Source organism: Manacus vitellinus, unplaced genomic scaffold (genome assembly GCF_001715985.3).
Source record: "Manacus vitellinus isolate BGI_N305 unplaced genomic scaffold, ASM171598v3 scaffold_53_pilon, whole genome shotgun sequence".
NCBI lineage: Eukaryota > Metazoa > Chordata > Aves > Passeriformes > Pipridae > Manacus > Manacus vitellinus.
Window position 1 is genome coordinate 2,880,079 of NW_021940637.1, and position 15,241 is coordinate 2,895,319.

Sequence of the window (15,241 nt, forward strand, 5' to 3'; positions counted from 1 at the left end):
AAAGCTTTACTTGTCCCTTAGATAGGGACTGAGCAAGTGTTTGGCAGGGGCAGAATTTAACCAGGTAACACAGACCCTGAAAATTAATTCCTCCTCTGGCAGCTTTCCAGCCTCCCAAGTGAAATACAAGCACAGTTCCTTTATGTTCCCCTTTAAGGATCTCCTGGATATAGGAGTGACCTCTCCTGTGTGTTCTGTAGGGAAGACACTGGCTTTTGCCAAACTCTTGGTAGGTGACACCAAGCTCCTATGTATGCAGCTCCCACTGCTGCCCAGTGGAAGACTGGTCATGTCCCTGAGTGGAGAAGTGGCCTCTGTGGCTGGAGCTGTGCCAGCACCTCCAGGTTTGTGTTCCAGCCTCTGTCAGGGTGTGCAGCCTGAGGGCAGTGCTGTGTGCTCTGTGCTCTGACCTGGGCACAGCTGGTGGCTGGAAGGCTTTGCTGGGACAGGGATGGGGCTGGAACTTTACACAGGAGCTGGTGGTGGCTCGGTGAAGATGCTGAAACTTTGGAGCTGTGGCCCGGGGAAGGTTCTGGAGCTGTGGAGCTCGTATGGAAACACGCTGGCAGGTTGGAGTGGTGCAAGGCCCCCCGTCCCACTCCCGCTGGCCCTGCTGTCCCCCCTCTTCTCTCCGAGGCTGCACTGCTCCCTGGCTCTTGGCGAGAGCAGCCCCAGCACTGCCCCTGCCGGGTTTGTTCTCCTCTCCCCGTTTGTGAATAAAGAGTTAATGCCGGGCAGCGGCGCTGTGCCTGTGCAGGCAGTGGGATGCTCTATTTATAGCGCAGCTCTCCCGGCTCCCGGGGGATGGTCCCTGGGCCCGCAGGAGGAGCCCGGGGCGCGGTGCAGGTGCAGGTGGGGGGCACAGGGGCTGCCCCGGCCGTGGGCTCGGCTCTGCCCAGCCCTGTCCCTGGTGGGGCCTGGGGAGCAGCTGCTGTGAGTGGCTCCTTCCTCTCCAGCTCTGCCCGGTAACAGATGCTGCTGTTTGCGTTTCCCTGTAGCTCTGGAACGCCTTTCCAGTCGAGTTTATGTAAAAGCAATATAATTGGGCTTGTAATCACAACAGAGATGAACTTCTGAGGGTTTTGCTGCCGTTGTTCGGATCTAGAGAACGGGGTCATTAAAAGCAAGGGAGCATCAGACCCAAAATATAAGGCCCTTTGCTCTGTTTTGAATGGCAGCCATGGTAAGTGGCAGCAGCCTCTGTTGGTTGCTTTTCTGTGCCTAATTCCTCAGTTAGGAAAGTCAGTGCTGCCAACAAGGGTGTGATAACCAGCACAGCTCCTGGCCCAAAAAGGTTTCAGTTTATCACTTGATCCAGGGTCCTTCCCCCGCCCCAAAGCAAGGGAAATCTCTGCAGGAAAACCCACGTGCACCAGCTTGCTTGGGTTTGCCACCTTCGAGAGCAGGGGTTCCACACTGGAGAATTTTCATGTTTAAATATTGAAGAATGTTTTTACATTCTTTTCTGAGCTGAAATGTAATCTGGAGGCCTGATAAACTGGTTTCTTAAGGATCTGTCCAGTGCTGGAAAGCATCCTGTTGCCTTCTTGCTCGCCCTGCTTCTTTTCTTCTCCTTTTGTGTAGTAACTTAAATGTGAGCATTTCTTACAGGCCTTTTTCTGTGCTTCACACCATAGGCTGTGCTGCCAAATTATTAACAGCTATTCCATGAGCCAGGAAATGGAACCTTGCAGGTGTAATGCGAGTAAGGAGAAGGAAACCACATTGATAAGAAAGTCTGAGAGAATTAAAGCAGGCAGGGAAAAAAAGTTTGCTGCAGGCAACTTTCAAGCATCAGTTTTGGAAACAGCTGCAACCACCAGCCAGTTCTACTGAACTAGGGCAGAACCACCTCCAGTACAGCATCCTGCTCCCCCATCTCCATCTTTTGGTTGGGATCTCATTGATTAGAAAGACCTTTTGTTTTGTCATTTTGCAGTTGTGACCTTCCTGCAGCATTTTCTTCCCACCAACTGGCTTTCATTCTCAGCTACAAGGGGGTGTGATTTACTTTTTTTTACAGTACCAAACAAATTGAACATTATGACATTTTGAAGTATTCACTGACAAATTATCTTTCTCATGTCTTAATTTTTGATGATAAACTACTTGTAATAACATAGGCCACACTTTTAGCTCAAGAAACAGGTTTATGAATGAGGTGCTTTCACTGAAATAGCCTTGAGGAGCTGCTGCTTCCTCATCACTCCTTCAGTCTTCCCTGACTGCCAGTTCTCCAGGGTTTTGGGTAAGCACACTTATATTGGCTCACTGCTGCAACCATTGGTATACATTTGCAGCATTCCATACTCTTGGGGAGTATGGTAGAATATCTGCACGAGATGAGAAGCTCTAGTGAAATAATTCTAGTTCAGAACTGCATTCAATTCATTTATGCCAGCTTTTTTTTCTTGTTTGCTGTTGAGTCTCCAAGTTCACACATGGTATCTTATCTTTGTCCCTAATAGGCAGAATCTGAAAATACTTTTTTGTTGTCGTGAATTTTCCTGTTCAGTCTTTCACTGCCTTGAGATAGTTGTGAATTTTCCAACTTTTAGGGTTTATTTTTATTGATGGTATTACTGGCACGTTTGAACTGATATTCTGCATGTCTGCATGTGCCCATGGCTTCATTTCCAGATGTTGACACACAGGCTTAACCCTCACAGCATGCGAAGACAGCACCATCTCTTGGGCTTCAAACACTGTAACCACACGAGTGGCTTGCCCTGAATTAACTCTCAATTGAGAACGTGAGCTGCAAACTGAAGATAACTCAGGAAAAACAGTTACAGAATTTGTGTAGCCTAATAGGCCTTTAATTCCTGAACACTTATAAATGAGGCAGACAGAGCTAGTGAGCTCAGATACTGAAGCTGCTTTTTTCCATGGGCTTACACAGCTCTGGCTGTGACACGGGCAGGAACCAAGCACTGTGTGGCAATCAATACACCAGAAAGAGGGGTCTCTCTTCAAATTCAGCAATTAAGGTGTAAAATAAAAATAGTTTTTCCTTTTTATCCACTAAAGTCCTTCAGTGGAAGGGTAACATTTGAACAGCTGTGTCACCCTTTTTAACAAACAGAGGGCAGAATCTGCAACTTCAATCAGCTCTTGGGAGGTAAATGCCACCCACACCACTAAATGTTGGCTTCGGTCTCTGGCTTTCTGCTCTGTTGTTCTTTGTTGATTACAAATCTAAAGGAGGAGGGAAAAACAACCTCCGAGTCACTCTTACATAATACTTTGTTTTGCAAGGGTTCTAGTAATCATGTCAATACCGAGCCTCTAGTTTTTGATAATTACATTGGAAATGCCCAGTTTGTACATAGTAATTCCAAGTATAATTACCATGAAATTATATAACTACAAATTACCCTGTCATGTGGATGGACTAAATAAGCATGTACAGTACCTGCTCTGTGATAACAAATTAGAATTACATGGTTGGTTAACTAGCAGTAATATGAGATTTTTGAAGTGGCCAACCAAGCTGGCTAGTTGGGTGAGGAGAAAGTGTTGGGATTTTTGCTGATGCTTGGTTTAGATTTTAAAATAATAGATTATTTGTTTCCTGTTACTTCCTTATGGGGGGGGGAAGTCTGTGGTTTGGGGTTTGTTTTTAATGGACATTTGTATTGTATTGAATCATTTGCTTGGGCACCACCAGCTGCTGTGTTTGTTCACAGGTGCCTGCTACTGCTTGTGGGACATTGCCTGGTTTGGGGTTTTTTAGCGATTTCTAACTTAATGTGTTAGAAAAAGATGGCCTTTTTTTTATTCAAAGAGCATTTTTTTCATCTGCAGCAAAAAAAAGAGTTGATGGATAAAAGAGCTGGAGAGATTCTATACAGACAGAACTGTTTCCTTTCATTAGTTTTTGTTTGAGGAAGGGGAAAACCATGTCTGAAACTCATACACCTGAAAAAAACAGGCTCCTCATTGTGTCAGAATCCCCTTTCAAAACATCCATACTGTAGTTATTTCTTACAGACAAATTAGAGGAAACATTGGTCTTTCTCACTTTCACTTAAGGTCTAACATGACACAGAATCCCAGGATCGACCAGGTTGGGAAAGACCTCTGAGATGGAGCCCAGCCTTTGACCCAACACCACCTTGTCACCCAGACCATGGCACCGAGTGCCACATCCAGGCTTTCCAGGTGACACGATGGGGACGACAGGCAGGCCTGGAAGCCAGGGATGGGAATACTGAGTCCTTTGGAAGCCTGGCTGGTCTAGAACTGCAGCACCTCCAAAGCCAGCTGCCCACAGCAGTGTTGGTGCGTGGAGGAAGGCTGGGTTGGGAATGGTCTCCATGGTGAGACTGTGCTCCAGCAGAGCTGCTGTGCCTTTGTGGGCACACAGAGACCGGGATAACACTGAAAATGGCTCCTGTGTTTGAACAGCTGAGGCACAGAGGGGGCAGCGAGGGAGAAGCGAGGCTGCCGCTGAGGTGGAACCGCGACGGGGCCACTCCTCATCCCGATCCCGCTGTCCCTGCGCCGGCCGGGCCGCTCCCCATCCCCATCCCCATCCCCATCCCCATCCATCCCCATCCCCATCCCCATCCCCATCCCCATCCCCATCCCCATCCCCATCCCCATCCCATCCCGCTGTTCCCGCGCCGGCCGCGGCCGCCTCCCCATCCCAATCCCCATCCCCATCCCCATCCCCATCCCCATCCCATCCCCATCCCCATCCCCATCCCGCTGTTCCCCGGCCGGCCGGCCGCTCCCCATCCCGATCCCGATCCCGATCCCGATCCGGATCCCGATCCTACTGTTCCACGGCCGGGCTCGCTCCCCATCCCCATCCCATCCCATCCCCATCCCCATCCCCATCCCGATCCCGATCCCATCCCCATCCCCATCCCCATCCCGATCCCATCCCGATCCCGATCCCGCTGTTCCCGCGGCCGCCGCCGGGTGGCAGCAGGAAGGTGGCGGAACCCCGGGCAGCGTTTGGGCATTTCCCGGGAAAAACGAGTTTGGACCCTCGGAACACGGGGTTTATTGTCTGACCGCGCCCGTCCGTGGAACCAGCCGGTGAGGAGACTTCATCCGTCTCCCTCATGTGTTTGTCTCGTTTTTATTTCATTGTTTTTAATATTAGAGTATAAAGCGGTCTGACCATGGAAAAGGCTGTCTCTCAGAACCTACAGTTCTTTTATTGGAGCTTGGAACTTCTTCCATTTCCAGTGGCAACTGAATCTTCATGCGGGGGTCCTGGAAACTGTTGTTTCAATCTGCAGGAATCCCTGCAGAGGAATGTGTAATTGAGAACAAAGTATTTGTCACTTTTCACCCTATTGCAAAAGCTGAGTTTTCTCCAGTTGACTTTAAATTAATTTTCATGCCTTGATTTCTCGTTTCTTTGTTCTAGTCCTAAATAAATTAAGTAGCCACCTACATGAGAGGATAAGGTTCAAAGAGCTTTATAACCTCAGCTCTTTGTCCTTATCTAAGTTTTTCTCTTCTATGTTTCTTGCTGAATCTCTTCCTTATCTGGCACCCCCTCTTCTGAGGGATAGACTTTTATAGGAACAAGTAGTTCCAACTGAAGCTTGCCTTCTTTACATACAATACCAACTCCAAATCTGTGGCTTCAATTCACTGTAAGTTATTTCTTGCAGCCTTGTCTGTTGGTAGCAGGGGGAGATGAAAACTCATGGTGATAGGTTTAAGCAGTATCCCCACAAATTAGTAGTGGGCTCTTGAGTAACCTTTGGAAAAGGTCATCCTTGTTGCCCAAATCCAGAATTTGTAGACATCCCTTTCAGCTGGTATATTAATTACTTAGGCACTGGTTTTTTTTGTCTCAAGCAGATGTAGATTGTGCCACAGGCAGATATATCTCCATGTTAAAAAAACCTCCAACAAGTGACACGGAAATTCTTAGCCTGGAAATGATTCAGGGTTGTGGTTTTTTCCTTGTTTGTTGTCTTTCTTCTCTCATAACTAGGCCCACCACGCCTTTTTTGTCTGTCATTCAATTAAATACTGTGCAAACCAGTAGGAAGTGTTCAGAGATTCATGCTGGGAACATATTTTAAACAGATATCCTTTAAGGTGTGAATAAACATGATAAATTATATTCCAGATTGCTCAGGGACCCTGGCTAGCATACAGTGTTTATGGACACGAATAATTACAATTAAATGTTTTCTATTCTCAAATTCTCCTTTTTGTCTTCTTTGTGTCATCTCTGAACAATCCATCTTTCAGACGGTGCTGACTGGGAACTTACCAGCAGAGCAGTTTCTCATGACTGTTGTTTGGTAATTGGAACATCTCAGAAAGCTTCTATGAGAGTCTGTGGTAGTTTTGGTTGCACTGAATGAGATAATTCAGCAATGAGCCAGGTTTTTTAGCTGGCTCGGTGCTCAAACTCTCATAGATTCAATCTCAAGGATTGAATTTAGGTGGTTTTAACTTAAAAAAAAAAAAAAAGAAAAGGCATAATTATTTAGATTATTTAAAGTATTAGAAAATGTTCTCAGGGAGACAGTTGTATTGAACAGAACCTGTTTGATTACTTGAGTAGTTTGGTTTTTTATATATATATATATTATTTTTTTTATTTGTTTGATTCCCTCAAAGCTGTTAAGAGATGTGCTAAAAAGGTAATTGATTAATGGGATTTTAATCTGATGGGGGGGATGTTTTTATGTTCAGTTTCTACTGAATTTTTTGTACAAAACCAACTGTTGATTCAGATACCTGCTGATGTGATGTTAATGTAAAGAAGCACAAGAATTTTTCTTCCTCAAAACCAGTTGCATTTCTCTTACAAGTGGAAGATTTCCATGCAGCAGGTCTCCATTCACTGAATATGTTCTTAGGACACGTGTTCTTAGTCACTTCTGCTCAAACACAGAGACTTTACTATTAGTGCTCCTGAAATCAAGAAAAGTCCTTCTGAGAGAACTAAGTTACTTTAGGCTACAAGATTTTGTATGATCATTATCTGAAGGAGTTTTTGGAACTCTCTGTGCAGTCTTTGGTATTTTTCCAAACTGGTAACACAGTTTCCCCTCCACAAATTTCATGTTCTGGGATCTGGGGGTGTGTTATATTTACTGGCTATTGCAAAACTTTACCCATTCAGATTTAATAGAAAGCTTTTTACTGTGACTGTGCAAAGCATCCATGGTTTAATAGTCTCAAAGTAAGCCAAGGACCTAAAACATATTTCCCACTGATGCAGCACTTTCCTGTTCCAGATGTATTTAGTGTGGTCTAGTGTTCTTTACCTAATTTTAGTGTATCAGTAGTCCTATTAACACAAATAATTTTATCCTTATTTAACTTCTTATTTCGAACCTAAATATCACCAAAATTAGACAGTTACACGACCTGTTTAAAATTTAGCAAACTGAGATTATAAAATGGTAGATTAAATGTGAACAGGGAATTTAATGAAAAAGGGCAGAAATAGAGACAATGACACTTCAGAACTCTTGCAGCTGGTGTGTGTCCGAGGCCTGACTCTGTCCAGCCTCCCTTGCAGTGGGATGGCTTGTCTGGTGGAAGCATTAATGTTTCTGTACAGTTTTGCACTGGATGCCACACCAAAACCATGGATCATTATGCTGAATGAGGGAGCTGTAAGCAGCAAACAACTGGCTTTGTTTGCAAATTGGTTTGGAGTCTGAAGGTTACAGAGTCTGGCAGAACTGTAGTAAACAGCTTAAAAAATAGCAAAATACGTGTGACTGTCACAGGAAGAGTAACCAGTTCTGGCAATAGTTATGTTGTTTCTACAGTACTGATACTTTTCATTTTCCTCATTTGTTGCTCTTTTAGACCAACACAGATATTCTGTATTTCTTCTTCTGACAGTTAAATTTTTCAGGTTGTCTCTGGGGCTTTGTCATTTTGATATTCCACTGTGTTTTCAAAGGCAGGTGCAAGAGTTAAGAATGTCTACAAATCCCAGTCATCTGCTATTGCTTTAGCTCAGTGTATCCGTGGTGTGAAGGCTGCCATGCCTTGGTTGATAGATTTATTAGATAATAAGTCGTGCTTTTCCCAGCTGAGAGGCTTCATAAATGCACTTAAGGGCTCTTGCTCAGTGTATAATCTTGTTCCTTCAGAACTCTGCACCTATTCAGAGTCTTCTGAATAGAAGAGATGAGGATTCATATGAGACTCAATTTCTTGAAATTATTAGGAGCTGTTGGTTTCTTGTGTTACGTCTTCACTTTGTTTGTCTGCATTCTTCTCTGCATTCTTCTCTGCCCCCTGTTCTTTCCATGCACGTGTTTCTCTGTGCTGGTCACTGCTTGCAGCCAGAGCTGGGGGAGAAACACCCCTTCTGCTTGGCAGCTAAACTCCTTTTGGAGCAGTGCACATCCTGTGCCCTCCAAGCACACGGCCTGAGCTAGTGAGAGGGGTCAGATGCTCCCAGCTTCCTGTAACACCAGGGGATGTTCTCCTGGAAGTCACAGAGGGCAAAAAGCTTCCCAGTTCCCATAGAGAGAGGTACAGAAACCCCAGTGAGTTCTCGGAGGTGACTGAGGCATCTAATCCAAGGCAGCTCTGTGCTTAGGGAAAGAGACTGATCTGAGCTAAGTCTGGAACGAAAGTATGATTTAGAGAGGCTGGAAGCTGGATAGCTGCCTGCTGCTGCAAACAGGATGGGACACATTCAAAGCCTGACTGTGCCTCACTAACTCACTGCGTATCACAACATGTTTCATTTAAAAACTGGGACAGTGGGGTTTTTCTCTTGAAGTCTGTCTTAGGGAAGACATAATTATTAATGCTTCAGAAAATTATTTATCAAATGTTCTGAAATGTGTGTTAACTTAGTGATGAATCAGAAAAATATCTGAAGTTCATGATTTATTCTGCAGACATAGAATCAGCTTATGGATTTACACAAGGAGAATTCTCTCTTGATTTCTTGTTTTTAAGGTAGAATAACCAAGGAATTGTCACTGTTTTGAGGAATGCTAATGAGTCTTTTACTGTTCAGATAAGTCAACCAAGCAGTGGCCTCTAGGGCTGTGTGCTGTCTTGGTAAGGGTGCAAGAGGTTTTTAGGTATATGATATTTTTAAGTATCATCTCAAGGAGTCAGGCATTTCAGGAGTACTCTAACTTCTGAATCTGAAATTAGGCAACTGATATGGTTCCTCAGTGAAGCATTTTGTTAGCAGAGATTTTAAAGAGTGACTGAACAGTTAGAATTTGGAACTTCTAATCTATTGGCTAAAATATATGTTGTCAACATCTTTAACCAGCAGTGGAAAGATTTTAAGTTGATTTCCCTTAGGGATGCCTGAGAAAAAGCACATCTTGGTGTGGAGCAGCATATAACACTTGAAATGTATGGTATGAATGGAAGTAGCCAGGGAATATGTATTGCTTCCTGTAGGGTCCCTTAGAGGCTTGGCATTCACATTTGCAATTAGAACAAAACTATAATGTTGTAGTTGACAGTTCTGCATTCCTGCTGGTTACTCTAGACTAGAGAATGATCCTTATAACTCAACAGCTTAGAACTTACTACTTCATTTAGCTGCAGCTATTGGAAAGTTCTCTGGTAGTTTAAGAACTACAGCTGTAGAATTTAGGCTGCAAAAAAATTAGCCTGTAACAGTACCTATCGATTATACTTTTTAAAATAAACTTTGTGTGATTTATTAATGAAAACTACGTCATAAAATTATAAAAGGTGGTATAAGAATTGACCAGCTCATGCACAATCTTTACAATTTGTATTAGAATAAGTGCTTAGGCAGTACTGCAAAGAGCTCTTTAATATCTGAGGGTTAAGGCAGAACTTTGTGCAAATCCTTCGGATTTCTGAGGTTCCGCTTCCGTAGGTGTTCGAGCGTATGGATCGGTGGAACAGCCAAGATCCTGGAGATGTCTGCTCCCATTTTAAAGATTCCATAAAAATATTGCAAATGTTAGTGCTTCTGGTGGCTGCACTAGGCTGTGTGTTTATTGTCTCTGTCAGACAGGAGGAACAGGTTTCTGTGGTCCATGTTTGTGATTGTCACACCCTGTGCAACAGTGACACTGACCTCTGGGACACTCCTGTTTGCTGACAGTCTCCTGTCAGTCAGGACCCACTCCAGCTTGTCTTCCCAAGGTCTTCAGAAGCAAGTTTTTTTTCAAGGGAGAAATCTATGTTTCATCTTTATTTAAGATGTTAAAAAGCAGAAGCCACATGGTCTAAAGTTTTGAATTTGGTTCTTCTTATTAACAAGATTGTGATATTTTATGCATCAGTATTTGGACCAGAAGCATTTGGATGTGATTAAAGAACATCTTTTGCGTGGTTCCTCTGTTTCAGAATTGCTAAGTGAGCCAACTAATCACCAGTGCTGAACTTGGTGACCTGTTAATGATCAGTCTGTAGATATTCTTTTTAGTAATGCAAAAAAAAAAGGCAATAGGTTACTGTTGTTAAAGCAGTTACATTTGTAAGTTATTTTTATTTCTGTATTGAGCTGTACCTTGCAAAGGTTCTGCATTGAAGTTTGGACTCTTGAGCATTTCAAGATGTTAATGGTTAAAGTGTATTGCATGATGGCAACATCTCCAGGTTTATGGGTTTTCCAAGTAGCTGAGGATGGGTAGAGAACCAGCTGGGCAGTGCAGGAGCTGTGACTGCTGTCCCAGGGATGCCCCAGGGCAGTGCCCTGCTAACCCGGCTGCCTGCAGGGCATGGAGAGTTCCAGGAGCTAAAGCAGCTTCAACAGAGATTTCCCCTTCTACATGGGAAATACTGCCCATACCATGATAAAGAAAGAGGCTCCAATTCAGTGAACAGCCACCTCTTTTTGGTTTGTTTTTTTTTTTTCCTTAATGGTCCCCATGTGACATAGAAACCAAACTGTTGTTTGCTTTCAGGTTACACCGACTATTGATTAATAGTTGTGATGGGACATAATTTGCCAACCTAAGGCTTTTATATATTCTTTTCTGGAAAGAAATTGCTGTGATGAAAAGAAAATTGAGTACTTGAAATTGTTTGGACAGTATTTGAAAAGCATAAATGTTGGCAAATAAGGGGGTCTGTTCATAAGCTAAACATTGAAATGATTTTCTGCCTCGCTATTGATCAGTGCTAAGGGCATTCAATCCAGAGAAGCTGGGTAAATTCCAATCAGGAAAGCACTGGGGAGAAGCACATCTGTTGTTCCAGCCCAGGAGGTTGTGATCATGCTGGGCCATGCTGGGCCACTGCTGTGGATGGAGAAATCCTGTGTTGTTTCTGAGGCTGTCGATGGCAGCCATTTACTCCACAGCAGCTCAGAGTGAGACAGATGCTGCCATCTATTAGTGATGTAAGCTCAAGTGACAAGTCAAAATAAAAGACTTGTCCAAATGACTTTGAGACAATAAACATGATGGCTCCTCATTGACAGCATGTTAAATATTAATTTCTCAAACTCTGAGTTCGAAAGGCTTTGACATGTGTCAAGATTCTGACTATTTAAAACCAATCTTTCACAAAAATTTCTTATAGACTGAAAGAGCAAATGTTGACTTGTATGACTAGCAAAGAAGACTCTCTAGTTTTTCTGCATTAATAAATAAATAAAGAAATCTAACTCTGTGTATTCCCCAGACATAACGTGGGCTATTATTTGAAAATATGTAGCTGGCTCAAAGCTTGTTAATTGCCTTTCATTGATGCTAGGCAAATGTTCCTAAAGGTACTGTCCTAGCCAATAATAATACCAGTGAAATGAGGAGTGAATCAATGTTGTTGCTCTAATAGTTGCTAAATGCTGTATTTGCTGTGAAAAGTAGAGCTTGTATAAAAACAAAAGGGAAGAAGTAGAATCTGGACTTCTGAAGAAGGCAGCACTAATCAGATACTTCTGAATTCAGATATTCCTCCCTTCTGAGAGGGAAGAAAGTATATTTTCCAAGATCTTCTGATACTAAGGCCCTTTTACTGCTGTTGAGAGAAAAATATCTGACAGGGTATTTAGCTTCTGCTAATCCTTAAGGGACTTGTTTTGACAGAGTCTTTATAGAAGATTTTCTCAGTAACTTCTGATTTGTTATAAAAGAGCAATTACTGATTTGTCCTCCAGCACCTTTTTGATGCATGTTTGTTAATGAAGTTCATGTACATACAGGAATGAGGCAGAAAAGCCAGTTTGAATTATTTACTGTGAAAAAGCACGAAGATTTGGATTTTCCTGGATCTCCACTTCACTGTCTAGCCCACAGGGTTCTTAGGGTCTGGATTTCATTTAGTGTGTTATGTGGCCTGCTCAGCAGTTTGTGGAAATAGATTGTGCTTTCCTGACAGTGGAGTACATACTTTTTGTTGCCCTTTCTAAGCATGGAGGTATTTCTTCTTTTCAGCGTGATGCCCGCTATTAGATTCCACTCCACTTTCCAGGATTTTACACAGGTAACCAGGACTTCCTGGTTTTATGGTGGCTGTGTTAATTAAGGGGTATAAACCAGCTTTCCTGTGCTGCCTTTGTGTTGCTTGTTCCTTTTTTATGAAGAATTCATGCATCCAACTTTGTCCCTTTTTAAAAATCAAAGACAGTGCTGAGGATGCACAGAGAGCAGCTCAGCTGGGTCAGTGTTCCCAGCTCTTACAGGCTCTGTAAGATAAGTGCACATGTGCTCTTCTTACACAACAATCTAGGAAAACAGGGCTGCATTACCAGTATTGTCTGAGTCTAATAAAAAGGTGTCATGCTGTTCAGCTAAAAAGATCTTGGATCACATTCCCATGACTTCCCATCGTTCTCCTGCCAAACTGTCTCGTCCCTGATCTAGAGGAACCATCTTTGTAGTTGACAGTGCACTTGATTCATCTGCTGCCTTTGCTTCAGAACACAAGGATGACTGTTAACCAGTGTTAATATTAACAGAGGAATTTTTTTCCTCTTCTAGTCTGAATAAACCCCAAAATTATAGTGCATACTGGAGTGATATGAAAACTGGCCTCTAAACCTTTTCAGATTATTTCAGCTATTAGTTTTTAAATGTTTTCCTTAATTCTTATGAATGTACTCCATCTAAATCAACTTTGCTTGCTTCCAAACCATTTCAGTGGTAAATCCCACTAACTTCTATCAGACAGCAATGTAATGCTTATCTCTTGTAGCAGAGCATAATTACTGGTGGAATAGTAGAGACATGCTGAAGAAATGCATCTCTCTCTATAGCTAGGTTCTGTAAAAATGTAAGAAAAAGATACCCAGATCAGGGACAATTCAAGTGGCTGCCGTTAAATAGCCCAAATCTCACTCACATCTCGTTTTTGTCAGTGACACAACAGATGATGACTGTGACAAATACCATCCAGTTTGAATTTCAGGTCTGGAGGGTAAATAGTTCTGTTTCTTTTGGCAAAGAATGTGGGTTAAATTTGAAAAGAAAAATTAGAGGGTTTTTATGATAAAGGATAATTTCATTGATAAAAATTCCCTGTCACAGCTATCCAAGGCCAAAGAGGCAATTAAGAATCAATTCTGCCTTTTGTTACCATTATTTTTATTCTGCCCTGCCTTTCTACTTCTGGGGAAATAGTTTCTGTTACTTAGAGTAATAAACCTTACAAGAGACAGCTCACAGAGCTCATTCTGATAAAGTTGTCTAGAAGTCTTTTGAGGGAATGAGCTTCTGGTAAAATACCAGGTATTTCTCACTTCTGGCAGTTCTGGAAATGTTCTGAAAAAAGCTGTTCCTGAACTATTATGGAAATTACTGTGGTGGAGCTGGAACACAGATATGCAAATACCTACTTTTGAGTAAGAAGCAACTATGAAGAAAAATTTCAGAATTCTCAGGAAGGATTCTCTGATTCCTATGAGGAAGTTAATAATGTCAAGGGGAGGGGGAGAAGGAGCCTCTGTTTTTCTTTCCAGAAGCATTAACTTCTAAAATGAAGAAGTCTGCCCTCACACAAAGGTCTGTCAAGGTGCCCACAAGTGGGTTTGGTGGAAAAGAAATAGAAATTGTATGTGCATCCAGCACAAAGACTTCATACAGAGACAGGTCCTAACAGCTCGCTCTGTTACCTAGGCTTTCTATTGACACCATTTAAAAAAAGCAACTGCTAAACGTGAGCAAATATGGAGCCTGTCCCTACTATATGGAATTTGTCATTTCGGGACTAAAGCAGGGCTCCAGTTCCACCAGGTGTAGACTACACTGTCTCTCAGTTCCACTTGACAAGAATTAGGATGAAATGTAAGAAGAGCTGCAGATGTGTTCCCAGCTGTTCCTGTAAAATAAGCTGTGGTGTGAATAATGTAGTAGACTCCAACTTAGGATAACTTGCAGTGATATTAGTTAATCTTGACTCATTTGTTTTAATTTTACCCCAAAGCCACATATAGTTGTGTAATATCTTAAAGAAGGAAGAGGTGAAGAGGATGAAGCCTGCCTTTGTCCAGTGGTATTGGTAAACTGTGACATCATGTTTTTAAACAGGGGGGAAATCGTAGACATTTATGAGGAAGAACTGTCTGTCCTGTGTTTGCACAGGGCCTCTGCACACAAAGCTGGGTGGGAAAGGCCAGTGAGCTGGTTGTGGCATCCCAGTTGGAGCACACCAGTTCCTCGTGTGCTCGGGGCAGGCTGACAGTAAATGCTGTAAATTCATGTAATGATGATCATCAGATTAGCTCCACCACTCAGAATCCTCCAAAAGAAACAGTGGAACATGTCTGTGCTCCCTGTTGCTCCAAATCCTGTGCCTCTCAGTGGTCTTGGTGTCTGACTTGGCCTGACTGGTTGTACCCCTCAGAGTCACTCTGCTCCGCTAGCACAGGCCCTGAGGACACACAGCAGCCCTGTGCTGGTTTTAGTTTATGATGGAGCTTTATGGCTCTTACAGTAACCCTCAGGTTGGTCTCCATCACCTGTTTGTCCTTCTGAGAGTCAAGTAAAGGATCCTCAGGGGTTGAGGGAGATGTGTTCCCTTCCCTCCTCCTGGCCACAAGAGTCAGTCCCCATGGGTTCACAGCAGTCTGCTCCCTGTTCCCCTCCCAGTGCTGGGCTTCTCCAGTGCCTCATTATGGTCAGATGTTTGATCCTGAACTGTATTTAAAAACTGGACAAGAAAAAGGACTTTCATCCGTATTTTTTGAACTCTAGCAATGTAATTTTGCTTCAGTGCACCAAGGTTTTTTTCTGTGTCCTTTCTTTTTGTCTTAGTGCCTTTGCTTTTAGTGTTTGAGGTGTTCCTCAGTCTATTAACAAGTGCAGTTGATGAGGGGCTTGCTCCTTCTTATGCT

The 15,241-nt window shown here is 43.0% G+C and overlaps 1 protein-coding gene across 1 annotated transcript in view; it reads left to right on the top strand.

Moving 5' to 3' along the window:
• Window positions 1-451: 451 nt before the first annotated feature.
• RORA (RAR related orphan receptor A) overlaps window positions 452-15,241 on the top strand; it is a 217,402-nt gene continuing 202,612 nt past the window's right edge. The window contains exon 1 of the mRNA XM_029963145.1: window positions 452-569. Within this exon, the coding sequence (XP_029819005.1) occupies window positions 452-569 (118 nt within the window). The remainder of the gene's footprint in view (window positions 570-15,241) is intronic.